Here is a 16,592-nt window from a genome sequence, read left to right on the forward strand (position 1 = left end):
ATCCTCTTTGTCCTCTCAGAAAACACTTCCCAGAAGATTTCACCTCAGTGATGCTAGTCTCTTCTTAATCACCACTAATTTCTTAACTCCAGCTGACCAGCATCAATAGTCCCAGTAATGCAAAGGTTTTGCCTTAATAGTTCTGGCATCTTGTTCATCACAGCTGATTCTTCAACCCCAGCTAACCAAAACCACAAAATCTTCACAATCAAAATAGTAACAGCCCTAATAAGAGTCTTTAATCTTCCCTCTGAAATTTCACAAGCCAGGCCTCCAGCTTCTGTACTGTTCTTAACATTATCTCCCAAGCACCCACAGAACACTCCACAGAAACCTTAATATCGCAATGGCTCTTCTAGCTCAAAGTTCTACAGTCCTTCTACAGTCCTCCCCAAAACATGGTCAGGTTGTCACAAGAATACCTCACTTCTGGTACCAATTTGCCTTAGTTAGGGTTTCTATTCCTTTACAAACATCATGACCAAGAAGCAAGTTGAAGAGGAAAGGGTTTATTCAGCTTACACTTCCACATTGCTGTTCATCACCAAAGGAAGTCAGAATTGGAACTAAAGCAGGTCAGGAAGCAGGAGCTGATGCAGAAGCCATGGAGGGATGTTACTTACCGGCTTGCTTCTCAATTGAGGATTTCTCTCTGATAACTCCAGCTTGTGTCAAGTTGACAGAAAACCAGCCAGTACAGTATTTTATTGATTTATAGTTAAATCATGTAATTACAGTACCATACAAATGGATTTTGAGCAGTCACCCTTAGCCATATTCACACAGTTTGACAGATGGGAGGTGTGAGCCCAAGTGGAGTCCCAAATGTCCAGTTTCCAGCGTCCGATGCAAGAATGCTTTACGGAAAACAGGGAATAAACTATTCTAGATTATTCTATCACATCGGTGAACTGAAGGTCATATTAGAGAGCATCTGCATTATTAGTTAGAGGTAAAGAAGGATCCAGCTGGTGAGGAAGGTCTTCTTCTTGGTCTTCCTTTTCCTGTGGTCTACAGAGAAGTGTCAATAGGAGCTGCTAAGCAAGAAGGACTTCCTGTTTGCCACATCAGAGAACTGTACAAGGTCTCTCAACATTGTCATATTTTTTTTCTTGGTTTAGCCTGAAGACCAATAGAATATTTAAACTTTGAAACTTCTTGTAAGGTATCAAATATGACTATGAATTACTTGATTCAACGGTTGATGTGATTTTTGGATTATGACTCGATTACAGGTTAGCATGATCACTGGTATGTTAACTCAGAACTCAGGCCTGATCTGATATAGGTACAATCTTAATTTCTAGTTTTCTAACTTTTATCTTTGTCTCTGTATCATGCATCTGTGTTATAGCACAGATAGCAAAGATACACTAAATGTCTTTGAAAGTCTAAATACTACTTTTAATATCTTGATTAAAACATTTTTCTTCTTAAAGCTGTTGGTTTATTTTACATAGATGTACTTTCTACTTTATTTCAACAGGAAAATATTTTTCAATTAAAAAAGTCTCTCTCTCCTTTCACCCTCTCCCCCTTCTCCACTTCCCCCTCCTCCTCCCCTTCCCCTCCCCCTGTGTGTGTGTGTGTGTGTGTGTGTGTGTGTGTGTGCTTTCTCTCGTTGTTGCTATGGATGTATTTGTTTGGAGGAGAGGGTTGTTTTTGAGACAGCATCTTTTTTTTTGTAGCCCAGTGTTCTCAAATGCTGAGATTATTGTCCTGCTACTGTTAACTTTGTCATCAGCACATACTCACTTATACATGACATATAAACACAGACTGATCTTTTAGGAGCTAATAAAAGAGCCCCTCCCCCAGTAAAACTTGGATGTGAATCTTCTAGGACGGATAGTTGATCAGCCACTCTATGATCTACTCTTCTCATTGCCCGGAGCACGTTCCAGCCCAAACAGAGCCCATTCAGCTGAGGAAGCCAGCCAGCACCAGTACCAACTAGTAGAAACTGTCTGTCATACTGGGGCAGCCAAGTGGGGTGCCATGTTAACGTATTTGTGACAGCATGTTTGCAGTTAAATTTGGATGGCTTAAGACAGCTCTCACTGCCAGGAAGGGCATGTCCCATGTGCCTTTGAGGTATGACAGCAGTATTCTTGTGTTCTTTGTTTTTGTTTTTGTTTTGTTTTGTTTTTTTTTTTTTGGTTGTTGTTGTTGGTTTGGTTTGGTTTGGTTTGGTTTTGGCTAGGAGATTTTCTTTTTAATTTTGTAAGAAAGATACCACTATCATTTTCTGTTCTGTCTCAGCGACTGAAGTGTCGAGAGCTAACTTGGTGTGGTAGACTTCTCTGTATTTCTTTGTCCCTTTCACCATTCATCCTTATTAGTTATAAGTGTCCCAACTGTTTTCTTCTGTATCTTATCTTTGAGATTATAATATAATCACCACGTTTCTCCTTTCCCTCTCCCCCCTCCAAGCCCTTCCACATGCCCCCTCCCCACTCCCCTTCAAATTCATGGATATTTTTGTTCACTAATTGTCATCTTGTGTTCATATGTATTTATTATAAAAATATAATAATTCCGGTATTCTTTTATCTTCTTAAATTATAACAATTCTTAATTATTTTGATAGTTGATGGTACATAAATCTAAGTGACTTATAAATCATTAATATATCTGCCTTCACTTTAAAAGGGAAAGAATAAAAAAGAGGCTTAAGGAATGAAGTTTTGGACTTTCTTAAGACATGCTTTGTGAGCATGTTGATTTAATATTAAAAATATTTGTGTTAAAAATGTGACAGTTTGTCCACACTCCTTCCTTGCTCCTTAAAATTTGCTGTATTTCTTAGAGCAATTTGCCTATTTTTTGAAATTCAAGTTTGGAAGGCATACCTCCCATCTGAGATGGTAGCACAGGTGCAGTCCCCACTTCTTTTCTTTGTAAGACCTTTCCAGGAGTTAGGGATAAGTCTTCTGTGGGCTCAGGCAGCCCTATGGCTTCTCTTTTCTTTTCTTCAAAGATTTATTTATTATGTACAGTGTTCTGCCTGCATATATGGTTGAACACCAGAAGAGGGCACCAGACCTCATTATAGATGGTTGTGAACCACCGTGTGGTTACTGGGAATTGAACTCAGGACCTCTGGAAGAGCAGTCAGTGCTCTTAACCTCTGAGCCAGCTCTCCAGCCCAGGCTACTCTTACTTTGGGGAAAGATATGTGTGTGAGGGCTAAGGGCTGCCCAGGGAGCTTTTGAAGAAGACAATGGATGCTTTATCTGACTAAAGTAGTCCTGCTTCAAGTCTAGGTGAGAATACCTTTTCTGTCCCTATGTTCTTACACTAGGGGGGTGGGGAGTCCTTAGGCTTTGTCTAAGTTTTAAATGAAGACTTAGCACCTTGAAAACTCAAACTATTGCATAAAGATTTAGGAGGTAGTAAGTTTGGTGGAAGCCAGTTGCATAAAACAGTGATGGGCATATGTAGGACAAACCGTAGGTTTTTTGGGAATGTGGCTGTAAGTACAGATGCCCATATTAAACAAATTAGGCCAGTCTAGAAACAAAATAGTGCATGTCCCCTTTCAACTGTGTTCCTAGATTCGTATGCCACGTCACGATACACAGATGATAAAATCGTGTGTGTATATGTGACAGGAAGGAATTGGAAAGACCCAGAAGAGCAAAAGGAACTAATGGGGCGGGGTGAAGAAAGGCCAGTGTTTGGCCTGGGGACCGTTTACCCAGAGGACACCGCTTCCTCACATGAGAATGTCCTGAGAGGACCCAGTATAGTATAGTGCACAGTGAAAGCACACAAGTGAAAATAAAAAAGCAACCTTTTAAAAGTTGGCTCACATCATAATTCATGAAAAGACCAGCATTTACATATATTAAACCTTCAATTATGGCTGATGTCTCTTGCAGAGGAGAGTTGAGTCTTGTTTTTGGAATTAGCCAGCCAGTCTGCATATGTTTAACTGCTGAGCTGAGGTCATTTGAATTGGAGTTGTAACTGAGAAGGCCTGCTAATTTTTTTTTTTTTTTTTTTTTTTTTTTTTTTTTGTAAGCTTATAAGTTCTTTCACTAGCTGGCTAGATTACCCTTTGATTCACAGTGTGTCCTCTCCTGGCGTTTGTGGGTTTCTAGTCCGCTGTGGTGGACATGACCAGCCAGTCCTTTTCTCCTCTGTCCCTCTCATGACATTTCATTCTCCCTTTCTCTGCATCTATGATCAAACCTTTCCTTCTTCCTACATTGCTCCTGTAGTGTCTTGCTGACCTCACTCTTCAGGTACCAAATGATTTCCTCATTTACCTGCTTGCTTGAGACCATAGTTTGTTTTTGTCAGTGCTGAGCTCTTCCTCTGGCTTTCTCTCCATTTCAGCATCTTTGAAATCAGCAGGGGAGGTTACAGATTTTGGAGGGTCCACATTGCCAATAACCCTTGAGATGAGAAGTCTGGTCCCCCTCTCCACCTCATAAGCACATAGCCAGGGCTGTGCCCAGCAAGGCTTCCTTCTTGGAACTTGTGTTTCGATTTTACAATCGTCTGACTGCTATTCTTGTAGATTTCTGATGTTCATCTTTTTCCTTCTGTTGAAACAGAGTCTCTTTCTTCCTTGATACTTCTGTTTCAACAGACCAGACAAAGGTGGTTTCTAGCCTGTCACCCTATCCAGAAGTCCCCCGGAGCAGTCTGCTCATAGACAAGTGTCCTTTCGAGATTTCTCTTCTATTTGATTATTGCATTGCCTGTAAGACAGAATCCAACCGTGACTGCTTTCAGGGGTTGCTTGTTGCAGGTAGGGGTGCTGGGGACTGGACAGGATCATGCTTAGATTCACCATGCATCCAACTCACAGGAGATAAGAGGGTTCTGGATAGAACATCTCCGTCCTTTCTGTGTATCCATTGCTCCCTCTTCACTGCCATTCCGATTACCTGCTAGAAAATCCCCATGAGCCTTCACGGCAGAATGGACATTAAATTTCATGGAGGCATGTTACGCATTATGTGAAATTGTTTTTTCCTTTATGCCACGCCGTAAAATAAAATGATGTGCTTCCATTTTTATCCTCTAATCCCAACCTGGGACCAGCTTATTACCGAGCCTGTCTTGAGGATGGCGATATACAATCCTTAAATAAATGCTCATCAAATGAATATACTGCAATAAATTTTTTTTTTAAATTTTGAATCCTAGGACAGTGTCTGATCACATGTTGCTCCTAAAGCTCTAGTAAGACCATAATATTTCACCTATATAACATTGTAATATAGGTGTAAAATTGTTTACAAATGCAAACAACTTAATACGACCTCTTTTGCATTTCTGTGAAGTAAGTCTGGTAATTTTTTTGCAAGTCTTAAGTAAACATTTTAAACATTAAAACAGCCTCGTTCTCCCCCCCACCCCCGCCGCCATGGCTCCCTTTGTTTTTGTTTTTGTTTTTTTAAATATATAGAACAATTCTTTCCAGTGTATCCGTTCTGGTTGCTAGAACACCAGGAAGACCCTGGCAAGTAGTAGCAGAGCAGGAACCAAGGCATCTCGTTGAGTTCTCCCGCACGGTTCTGTCTCGTGAGACTGAGCATCCGATTCTGCAGATGACACGAAGGCCCTTGCTGTCCAGCCCTCTGCCTGCATGTGCGCAGCGGCACTTGATGGAACGAATTACTTTCACAGATTTACTTTTTTATTGCCTTATCCTCTGAAAACAGTCATCATTTTCATGACAGGGGCTGTCCCACTGGGGAACAGTGGTTCTGTACCAGCTGTCATCATCCAGAATCTTCCAAGTGCTAAGATAATTGTTACTGTGACCAGTAAAATGGATCCTCTTCCTTGTTGCACAGTAATTTGCAAATTTGGATTGCTACTTTTAAAGAGAAAGATACAGTGTCAAGATGAGCAAGCTGTGATGTTGTTAGTATTTCATATAAGAACCATCCCTGTTCAGCTTAAGATCTAGTAAGCAAGCCATCAATGAATCAAAGATTCAGGCAGATTTTCATCTTTGAAATATTATGTAAGTATTGATAAATATCTAGAAGCTACAGGGGTTGTTTTTTTTTTTTTTTCTTTCTTTTTCTTTTTTTTCCCCCTTTGGCTATGAAAATAACCAGCTTGATTTCACATACTGCTCAAGCACCCACTGTCACATTTCAGAATGCCACAAAGCTAGGCAAAGCCAGGGTTCAGAGTGTGCTCTTAGAGTTTGACTTCTTCCAACAGAAAAGTATTTTGTGAGAAAATTGTTGCCTCGTTGAATTCCAGTAAACAAGACAGACAGACCTGGAGTCCTACCCTCCCAGAAGAGCACACTCTCCCTGAAGCCACTAGACCATTCTCAGGAGCATAAGTCAGTGTCTCCTCTTATTCACAGCTGTACATCCTGACACGCCCTTCTGCCTCGACTTCTCTGCAGAGATCCTTCCCATGCTTCGCCACCACCATGGCCCCATTATATTCAGGGCATTCGTCTTATAGCTTATCCTTGATGGCTCTAGTGAGCCTGTTGTCTGCTACTGTATTAAGGGTGGAACATTTCATCTTGGAAGGACTCAGTCTTCTTTCTCTGGACTAACTGCCTAACAATAGCTCCTCCATGAGATCCAGTAAAGGGCTCGCATGAATTCTTGTAGGAATGCATTTAGTGGAGTTAGCCATTTGTTTCAGGTGGCTGCCTCTTTCTTCAGGGGTTGACAGTTTCCTTGAGCGACTACCAGAAAACAACCAGTCTGTTCTTTTGCTTGCAGGTACTACAGCGCAACCATCCTGCAGATGTCTGGCGTGGAAGACGACAGGCTTGCAATATGGCTGGCTTCAATTACAGCGTTCACTAATTTCATTTTCACACTCGTGGGAGTCTGGCTCGTCGAGAAAGTGGGTCGCAGGAAGCTTACCATTGGTAGTCTGGCAGGTGGGTGCCTGGATGTAGAATCCTGCTTTCAGATGCCTTTGAAGAGTGACCCTGATTCTCTCAAAGGATAACAGCAGATTCTGGGAGTGATTTTCTTTCTTTCTTTCTTTCTTTCTTTCTTTTTTTTTTTTTTTTTTTTTTTTTTTTGAGTCGAGCAGCACAAACCTAGAATGATGGACAGAAAGCAAGTAAATAAAAGGCTAGCTCCTCCAACCAGTTCTGCGATAAGTGGCTGGAAACAAGACTAGGAGGTGAAGGACACATTGACTGAGGATGTGTTTCTGTCAACAGCTAGAGAGCTGCTCTAAGAAGCAAAGGGGAAGCGCATAGCTGCCCTGTTCTCAGCCCTTGCTTGAAAAGCTTGTCATTTATGATCTTGTTTGGCAACATTGTAACAAAAAAGGGAGAAACACAAATGTCTTTTGTGTTAAAAGTTGTTTGTTTCCTGCTGTTTCTCTGTAAAGGGACCCACCTTTAACATTGTCTTTATATAGTTAGGTCAAGTAATTTTTTTTCAGAGATACAAACACATTTGGCTGTATTCCCACAGCAGCTTTATATTTGGAACCAAATGTGTGTTTTACACTCAAACACAACAATTTTAGAGTACCATTAACTAAACTCTATCTAAACAAAATTGTGTCTTAAAACAAAATTACATCTCACAAAACTGCTTTAGCGCTTAGCACGGTTTTTGATGGGAAAATGCATTCTGGTTTCCAAAACCAGTTACTAGGGGTTTGATCCTGGGGTGAGCAGGATGTTTCCACTCCCCATCTTACCTCGATTGTTGGAAGCCCTGTTTCCAGTGGGCAGATGTTCACTCCAAGTGTTGTAGCAAAAATGAAGGGTTGTCTAGGGCTCATGGTGATCCCTAGGAGTCCCAAATTAAGGGACGGCAGGTGAGAGACAGAAGGTTTTAAAGTGGGCATTTATAAATCTGCTGAAGTAGAGAGAGGCATTTAGCCTAGAGAAAAGATGCAAGAATAAGATAATGCATGCTAGGAAAAGCTGAATATGTCTCTTTTTGACACTCAGACAGGGCCTCCCACTCAGACAGGGCCTCCCACTCAGACAGGGGCTCCCACTGAACCTAAAGCTCACAGATTGGCTGGAGTAGCTGTCAGGAAACACCAGTGATACTCCTGTCTCCACTACTCCAGGCTTAGGATTTTAGACATAAACTGTCATATCTGACATTGCATAACGTTACAAAAGATCTTTGAATTAAGTAGTAGCTTGTGAAATTCAAAAATCCCTTCACTAAGACCCATTTAAAGAAGACAAAATGAATTCAGGGATAGCCATGTGCTCCGCTCAGAGCCAGAGCTGGCCAACACCTGAAGCCACCGTAGCCCTACTACTGCTGTCCTGACACATTCTCTTCCAAGGCTCCTCGTTTACGTACTCCTTTAATGATATTTTTGGTTGTATCATAAATCACTTGCTTGTCATTGCAGTAAACCCTTTAGTACCGCATACATTCCATTCCTAAGCTCCATACTGTAAACATACTGTCCCAGATCAGTTGTTCAGCAAACACAGAATCTCTTTCTCCCAGTTACTCCTGCATATCCTACAATTCTGTGCCTGGAACAGAAATTGAAAGCTTGGTGTGTGTGTGTGTGTGTGTGTGTGTGTGTGTGTGTGTGTGTGTGTGCGTGCGTGTGCGCGCGCAAGTGTATGCAGGCACATGCATGTGTGAACATATGGATGTGTCCAGGGCCTTGTGGGAGTCGGGTGTTGTACCTCTGAACTGCATCCCTAGCACATGGCTTTTTGAGACAGGCTCATGCGTTATAGCACAGGGTGACATAGGTTTGTGAGCCTCTTGCTTCTGCCTTCCAAGCATGAGGATCACAGGACATCCTATGATGTGAGATCTGGTGACATTTGGTCTTCCCACCAATAGAAATGATCATGAATCCTGGTTCTTAAAATGAAGAGTAGATGTTCAGTTCAGAGGACTCGTAGGAAAGGTGAATGAGCTCACGTGGCATATGCTTTTGGGACAGCTGTGTCCTTTTTAATAGGTAGTATCTTTTCACCTGCTTTAGCAATAATCAGACTGGTTCCTTATCCTGCTAATTCAAACCTCACTTGATCGAATGCCATTGGGAGAACTTCTTGGCTCTCACAGAAACTTTTGCTATATGTCTCTCTCTCCCTCTCTCTCCTTTTGTGCTTCTGTTGTGTTAATTACTTGATAATGGGGGTTATTTTCATTGATCGATTTTTTTTCTTTGAAACTTATAATCAATCTTAGATGTTTTTCTTCTGGTTTTGTCCGCTCATCGTATCCTTCTCGGAAGATCATTACCAATTTACTCTGGCTGAACAACTGGATTTGCTTTAAACTCTGCTTTCTTCGAGTCGCACAATAGGTGTGTGCAGGGGAGTTCTTCTGACCACATGTTTACATAGTAAAGAATTATTAAATCTAGGGAAGATAAGTCAGGGAGCTTTATTCAGAGCTTCGATGTCAAGCCAAGTCTGTGTTGAATAGCAGCACTGTCAACACTCTTCAGTAAAAGGCGAATGATTGTTGTTATCGTTGTTTTTTTCAGGTACCACAGTAGCCCTTATTATTCTTGCCTTGGGATTTCTGCTCTCAGCTCAGGTGTCACCACGGGTCACTTTCAAACCAACGGCTCCTTCGGGTCAAAATGCCACCTGCACGGAATACAGGTGAGACTCTCTCCTTTGTCCAATGATGGTCATTTTTGGTTGCCTTTAGAATTTCTAAGATGTAAATGAATAGGAGATTTCTGAGTTTGCAGGCTTGTGTCTGAAGGGGATGTGACTGGAAAAGTGATCGGGAGCTATCTGTATGGAAACCATAATCTTTAAAGACAGAATATTAAAAAAAAAAAAAAAAAAAAACTAAAGAAAAAGCAAGGCATGTGACATATTGGTGTTTTACCTCTAAAAGCTAAGATTGGGGATTAATATTTCATCAGCAATGTAGCAGCCTAGCTAACTAACTAGCTGGTAACATCTGTACAAAGTGAATAACTTCTGTCGCTATTGGACTTGGCCTATATGGGTGTAGGCGTTCACCAGACACACATTCCTTACTGAAATTCATGTCCAGCTCCCTTTACTTCAAATAAGGCAGGAAGCTCTCCCAGCATGGTTGCTCTTCCAGGGGCTCAGGAAGAGGAAGTAACGGTGAAACAAAACAAGATGTCTCCTTGTTCCTAAGGCACTCAGAGTACATGTAAACTATGGTTTTATCTTACTCTTTCTTGATGCACTTGAAAGTATCTGTGAGATTTCTATGGGGCAGAAGTTCTAGTAAAGATGAAATAACATGTAGAAAATGCCTAAAACAGCACTTGCATGTATAAGTTCTCCGTGTTATGCCTTCTGATATAATTAGCAAAACCATAACAGAAGTGAAGATTGGAATGACAAGGCGTAGAGAGCACTGGCTCTGTGAGAAGGTTTGTGTGAACTGAGCCCTGAAAAGTTAAATAGAGTAAGCTCATCAAGAATACAGTAGGCACCTTGACCATGCAAGTAGGCAGGAACTGTACTGGCTGGTTTTGTGAGAATAGCAATATATATATCAAGAATGGCAAATTACATATATGTATGTGTGCAAATTTTCTTTGAGAAAGGCTTGTACTGGCAGGTTTTCTGTGTCAACTTGATATAATCTGGAGTTATCACAGAGAAAGGAGCCTCCATTGAGGAAATGCCTCCATGAGATCCAGCTGTAAGGCATTTTCTCAATTACTGCTCAGGGGAGGAGGACCCTTTGTGGGTGGTGCCATCCCTGGGCTGGTGGTCCTGGGTTCTATAAGAAAGCAAGATGAGCAAGCCAGGGGAAGCAAACTAGTAACATCCCTCCATGGCCTCTGCATCAGCTCCTTCTTCTTAACCTGCTTAATTTCCAGTCCAGACTTGTTTTGGTGATGAACAGCAATGTGGAAGTATAAGGTGAATAACACCCCCCCCCCCCAATGTTGCTTCTTAGTCATGATGTTTGTGCAGGAATACAAACCCTGACTAAGACAGGAACTGAGCAAGAAGAAAAGACTAATCATGGACCAATGACTAAGATGAGAAGGCTATGAAAAGGCTATCTCATCCAAAAAGTCAGAGCTTTGGCTCTTTGGTTTGAGAGCATGAACATGCATGCACAGAGAGACTCCGAGCAGAGGAGAGCCTTGTCCAAAAGTTCCAACTCTACACCATCTCTCTAGATGCATGGGTTCACACGCTCCATGTATCCGTCTAGGAAGGCAGCTGTGACAGAGATGTGTGCTTGAGATGGTAGTGACCTGGACAGTGTGTGCTAACATTGGCGATGCAGGAAGTGAGATTGACTCTTGGTAGATCCAAAAGAAAAAAAATCAATAGGAATTAAAAATAAGTGGCTGGGCTAAAGAGAGCAGAGTCTTTGGAGGATCGTCTGCTTGGGGAGCCAGGTAGAAGGCACGGTGCATATGGAAGGAGCTAACTAATGATGATGGGTCATTGTGGGCAGGTTGAGCTGTAGCAGGATGTGGTCTGGGCATTGTGGAGATGCAGGTGTGTGACAGTGGATGATGGCTGACAGAAACATACTTAGCCCACATAAGTGAAACGTGACGACGCTTGGCACAAACATGCCCAGCCCACATAAGTGACTAGTGCCCCTGGAATGTGAGAGAACAGCAAGGGTAATAGGATGGAAAAGACACAATGGCGTTCGCATATTTCAGATGTTACTGTGGCTGGAATTAATGAGAGAAGAGCAAAGGGATAAAGGGACATTATAATACAATCTTGGTGACAGTGGAGACAGATGTGGGGCATGACATGAAGGGTAATGACAAGGCCGAGTGGTCGGTTGGGTGACAAGAGAGAGCAAACACATTATAGAATGTTGGGCTTAGCCTCTGGTCTGCAGTGTCAATGCAGACGGATGCATTCGTTTGCTTTTCTGTTGCTGTGTTAAGTAACATAACCAAACAGTCTGCAGAAGGAAGGGTCTCCTTAGCTATACTTCTGCATCACAGTTCACTGGGGGAAGTCAGCGTCAGAGTCCGTACAGGAACCTGGAGGCAGGAACTGGAGAAGAGACCATGGGTGAACACAGCATACTAGCTTACTCCTCAGCTCGCTCAGTCTGATGTAGTATACCATCCCTGACCACCAACCCAGGGTTGGCATCAGACACAGTAGACTGCACCCTCTCAGATCAATCCTGGATCAAGAAAATGCCCCCACAGTCTTGCCTACCGTCAAACAGGTAGAGACATTTTCTCAGTTAAGAGTCCCTCATCCCAGATGGCTGTAGCTTATATCACATGGACGAGAAAACTGGCCAGAGCATCCACCTCTTAGGAACATTTTCAGTGATAGGAGTTTGAGTTCTTTGCATCCTCCAGCTCTACACAGGGTACTGGCAGGCCAGCACTTAGCTCTAGACAGGGCACTAGCAGCTCAACACTTAACTCTAGACAGGGCACTGGCAGGCCAGCACTTAGCTCTAGACAGGGTACTAGCAGCTCAACACTTAACTTTAGACAGGGCACTGGCAGGCCAGCACTTAGCTCTAGACAGGGCACTAGCAGCCAGCACTTAGCATTTTTGTTACTCACATTCCTACTTTATTTATATCCTCATTTATTCCTTTTGAACTCAAAATATATATGTGAAAACTTTTCTCAACTTATCCAGTTAGTTCCAAACGTCAGCAAGAAGGTAAAAAGGAAACAAAAAAAAAAAAAAAAAAAAAATTAGGTATCTCAGGTAACCCAGATGTCTTAGTTACTGTTCTAGTAATGGCAAGTGACACCTTGGTCCCAGGCAACTTAGAGTAAGGTTTCAGAGGGTCAGTCCATGGTCACTGAGGTGGGAAGCAGGGACTGGCGCCGTAGCTGGTAGCTGAGAGGTTTGCATTCTTGTCTGTAGACAGCAGGCGGAGAGCCGCCCTGGACCTGGGGTGGACGCACTAGCACTTACAATAGTGTTCTAGAAGTTTGGTCATTGCAGGGAACCAACAAAAACCAGCTTAGAGTTCTGTTAACGTTTAAACAAAACCAAATTCTGTTATTGGTGGACAAAGGGTATACAAACTCTGCAGAAGTGTCTGTGATGGGAACACAGCCTTGCAGGAAGTGTCACTAAATAATAATACTAAATAAAAACCCTGACAACATTTGAGACTGTTTTCTATGTTTTAACAAAACGAAAATCACCCATCTTATAAGTCATGTCGTCCGAATGATAAAACACCTACCTATCAACAGACAGGTGTCTGGCTGTTAAGCGTGGTTCTCCCTACTCCAGTAGACTATGTGGACACCCTCCTGTGCTGTCTGTCTGGCTTACGGAAAATGACTGCTGCTTTGCTCCATACTGTTGATTTAAAAACAAAACCAAAACAAAACAAAAAAATCTTAGTAACCCACTTAAAATGTCTCTTCAGTGAAGCTAGCTTTGACCACCATGTGGCTTAAGCAGGCTTGATGTTTGAATAAATCAATTTAATGGGAAGGAGTGAATGATGCTAACTAAAGGAAAAGTATGTATCAGTAAAGAAATTATAAAAATAATTAGAGTGTAGCCTATTCCATGTACATTTAGGGTTCTTATTTTTCCCTGTGTTTTTCTTTCTATTTTTATTGGATATTTTATGTATTTACATTTCAAATGTTATCCCCTTTTCCAGTTCTCTGTTTCCCATCCCTTCTCCCCCTGCTTCTATGAGGATGTTCCTCCTCCCATCTACCCACTCCCACCTTATCACCCTGGCATTTCCCTACACCAGGGAATGGAACCTTCACAGGACCAAGAGCTTTTCCCATTGATGCCAGACAGGGCCATTATCTGCTACATATGCAGCTGGAGTCATGGGGGCCCACCATGATTTAGTCCCTGGGAGCTCTAGTTCTCTCTCTGTGTGTCTCTTTCTCTGTCTCTCTGTCTCTCTTTGTCTCTCTCTCTCTCTCTCTCTCTCTCTCTCTGTGTGTGTGTGTGTGTGTGTGTGTCTGTCTGTCTGTCTGTCTGTCTGTCTGTCTCCCTCCCTCCCTCCCTCCCTCCCTCCCTCCCTACCTCCTCTTTCTCTCTTAAAATTTATTTATTTATTCTGTAAATAGCATTCTGCCTGTATGCATGCCTGCAGGCCAAAAAAGGGCATCAGGTCCCATTACAGATGGTTGTGAGCCAACATGTGGTTGCTGGGAACTGAACTCAGGACCTCTGGGAGAGCGGCCAGTGAGTGCTCTTAGCCTCTGAGCCATCTCTCCAGCCCAGTTCTCATTTTTTCATTAAAAAAATTTTTTTTTATTTTGAGAGCTGCAGTAGGTCACGAGTACTAAAAAGCAAAACCTTGCCTTCACTAAAACAAATGAGAAACTCACGGTGAAGACTGACGGTGAGCCTGGCCAGGCATAGTGCCTGCCTCCCCAAACCATCACAGCATAACACATATGAGGCACCATGGCTGCTCACCTCTTTACGGGGCAGTGTTCTCAGATGCACAGAAAAATTCTACAGGATCACAAAGGAAACCAACACATTAAAATCTCATGCCAAGCATATTTGCCACAACTCCAGGGATCAGACTAAACTTCTACATGCTAGGCAAGTTCCCTGCCACTGAGGCTGCATTCCCCTCTCCCTCCCTCCTTCCCTCCTTGCCTGCTTTTTCCCCCTAATTTTATTTCAAGGTAAATTCTTGCTAAGATTGGCCTCAAACTAGGAGTTAACTAAGACTCTGGATTATAGGCCTGTACTTCTACAACCAGCTGAAAATCCTCCTTCGAATGAACTTGCTGTGTAGAATAGCATTCATACCTCATTTTTAACATATGAAAAGCCAGAGGTAGCCACAGCTCCAGCACCACAGTTCTAACATCTTAGGGAACCGTCAGTGGCATTCAGAGATTTTCTATTTACTGTAATGGGACGTGATGATATTAGATTACTGTGGCTGATGATAGTTTATTACCCACATTCATAATGGAAGGAAATGCTGAGTTTTAATAAAAAATTAATGAAATAGAGGTTTGTAAATCAAGTTTATGGGCCCCATGTGAAAGACAGAGCTCACAGCAATGAGCTCTCAATCTAATCCTTCCAAGGTGAGCAGCAGTTTCTCCAACTGACATGGCAGAGAAGGCCCAGGAGTATGAGGGTGATCCATTCTCTTCAGGAAATTAGGCCAGATTAGACTGTATTGTTGCTAGGGAACAAGGTGCCAGTCTGTAGATGAGGCGGAAGAAAATGAATGGCCTTGAGCACCAAGAGAAGACACGGATAGGGAAGGAGAAAGGCATTCCACAGTATCAGCCAGTGATTAGCATTAATACCTTAGGCTTTGTAGAGGGGCTTCTGCCTGACTCCGGGTGTGAGTTGGGAGCAATCTAACAGCCCCCGTGAGACAAAGCAATCTGAAGGGTTTTTGTGTTGGCAACTGTGAGGACAGTGTACCTTGGACAGTGTACACTTTTGTTTGATTTTACTTGAGACTATTCTGATCTTTTATATAATAAATTCACTAGTCTTCCTTTCTTGAGACAGACTCTAATATACACAGGATGACATCAAACTCACTAGAACCATTAGCCTCATTTTCCCAAGTACTAGGATTATAAGTGTGTGCCACCATGCCCAGCCCATGCTGATTAGTCACAAAAATGGGAACTCTGGATGTTTCTAAGAGGGAAGTATTTTATAGTTTGCTCATCTAAAACAAAAAAGAATATATATTTTAACTGACCTGTGTCTGTATGAACATTTTACTTTATGGAATGTAAATATTTAGCCCTTCACAGTTTTTAACTTTTATCATTTTAGTTAACACTGTATTATGGAATTGATTTTCTAAGTTTAATGAGCTTTTGAAGTTAAAACCAATATCTTACCTTTCAAACTGACACATCTATGAAAATGTGTATTATCTCTAATGATACACATTGGTACGTTTTGTATTGTAGCATGGTGGGAATATACCCAATGAATAAGTTATCGTGTGTCTTAGTCAGTGTTCTACTGCTGTGAAGGGACCATGACCACAGCAAATCTTATAAAAAGAAAACAGTTAATTGGGACTGGCTAGAAGTAGCTGAGAATTCTACAGCTGAATTCACAGGCAGCAGAGACATTGGGACTGGCTTGGCTTTTGAAACTCCAATGTCTACTCTTTGTCCAACAAGACCACACCTGCTCCAACAAGGTCATACCTCCTAATTCCTCTCAAGTATTGACACTCCATAGTGACCAAGCATTCAAATATATGAGCCTACAGGGGGGCCTTTTATATTCAACCACCACATTCTACTCCCATAGGCTTCTAGCCATATCATAATACAAAATACATTTAGTTCAACTTCAAAAGTCCCCATAGTCTATCATGGTCAACAATATTTAAAAGTCCAGAGTTCTTCTGAATTTCATAAGCATACCACTATAAAGAAAAAAAAAAGAAAAGAAAAGAAAAAAGAAAAAGAAGAAGACCACACATTTCCAACATACATGGCACACATTGTACATCACCATTTCAAAAGTGATGGAAGAGAGCACAGTGAAGAAACACTGGACCAAAGCAAAGCCAAAAATTAGCTGGGCAAACTCCATCATCTGTTATCTCTATGTGTGATGTCAAGTCTATGTGTGTTCTTAGGTACTCCAACTTCTTTCAGCCTTGTTGACTGCAACACACTTCTCTCTCTCTCTCTCTTGGGCTGATTTCACACCCTGGTAGCAGCTC

The 16,592-nt window shown here is 42.0% G+C and overlaps 1 protein-coding gene across 1 annotated transcript in view; it reads left to right on the plus strand.

Moving 5' to 3' along the window:
* Positions 1 to 16,592, plus strand: part of SLC2A13 (solute carrier family 2 member 13) — a gene marked incomplete at both ends in the record, with an annotated part of 282,775 nt that overhangs the window by 213,016 nt on the left and 53,167 nt on the right. Inside the window, 2 exons of the mRNA XM_080939275.1 lie at positions 6,720 to 6,883; positions 9,451 to 9,571. Of these exons, the coding sequence (XP_080795401.1) occupies positions 6,720 to 6,883; positions 9,451 to 9,571 (285 nt within the window). The remainder of the gene's footprint in view (positions 1 to 6,719; positions 6,884 to 9,450; positions 9,572 to 16,592) is intronic.

Source organism: Micromys minutus (genome assembly GCF_963924665.1).
Source record: "Micromys minutus genome assembly, chromosome: 27".
In the NCBI taxonomy this organism is placed as follows: domain Eukaryota; kingdom Metazoa; phylum Chordata; class Mammalia; order Rodentia; family Muridae; genus Micromys; species Micromys minutus.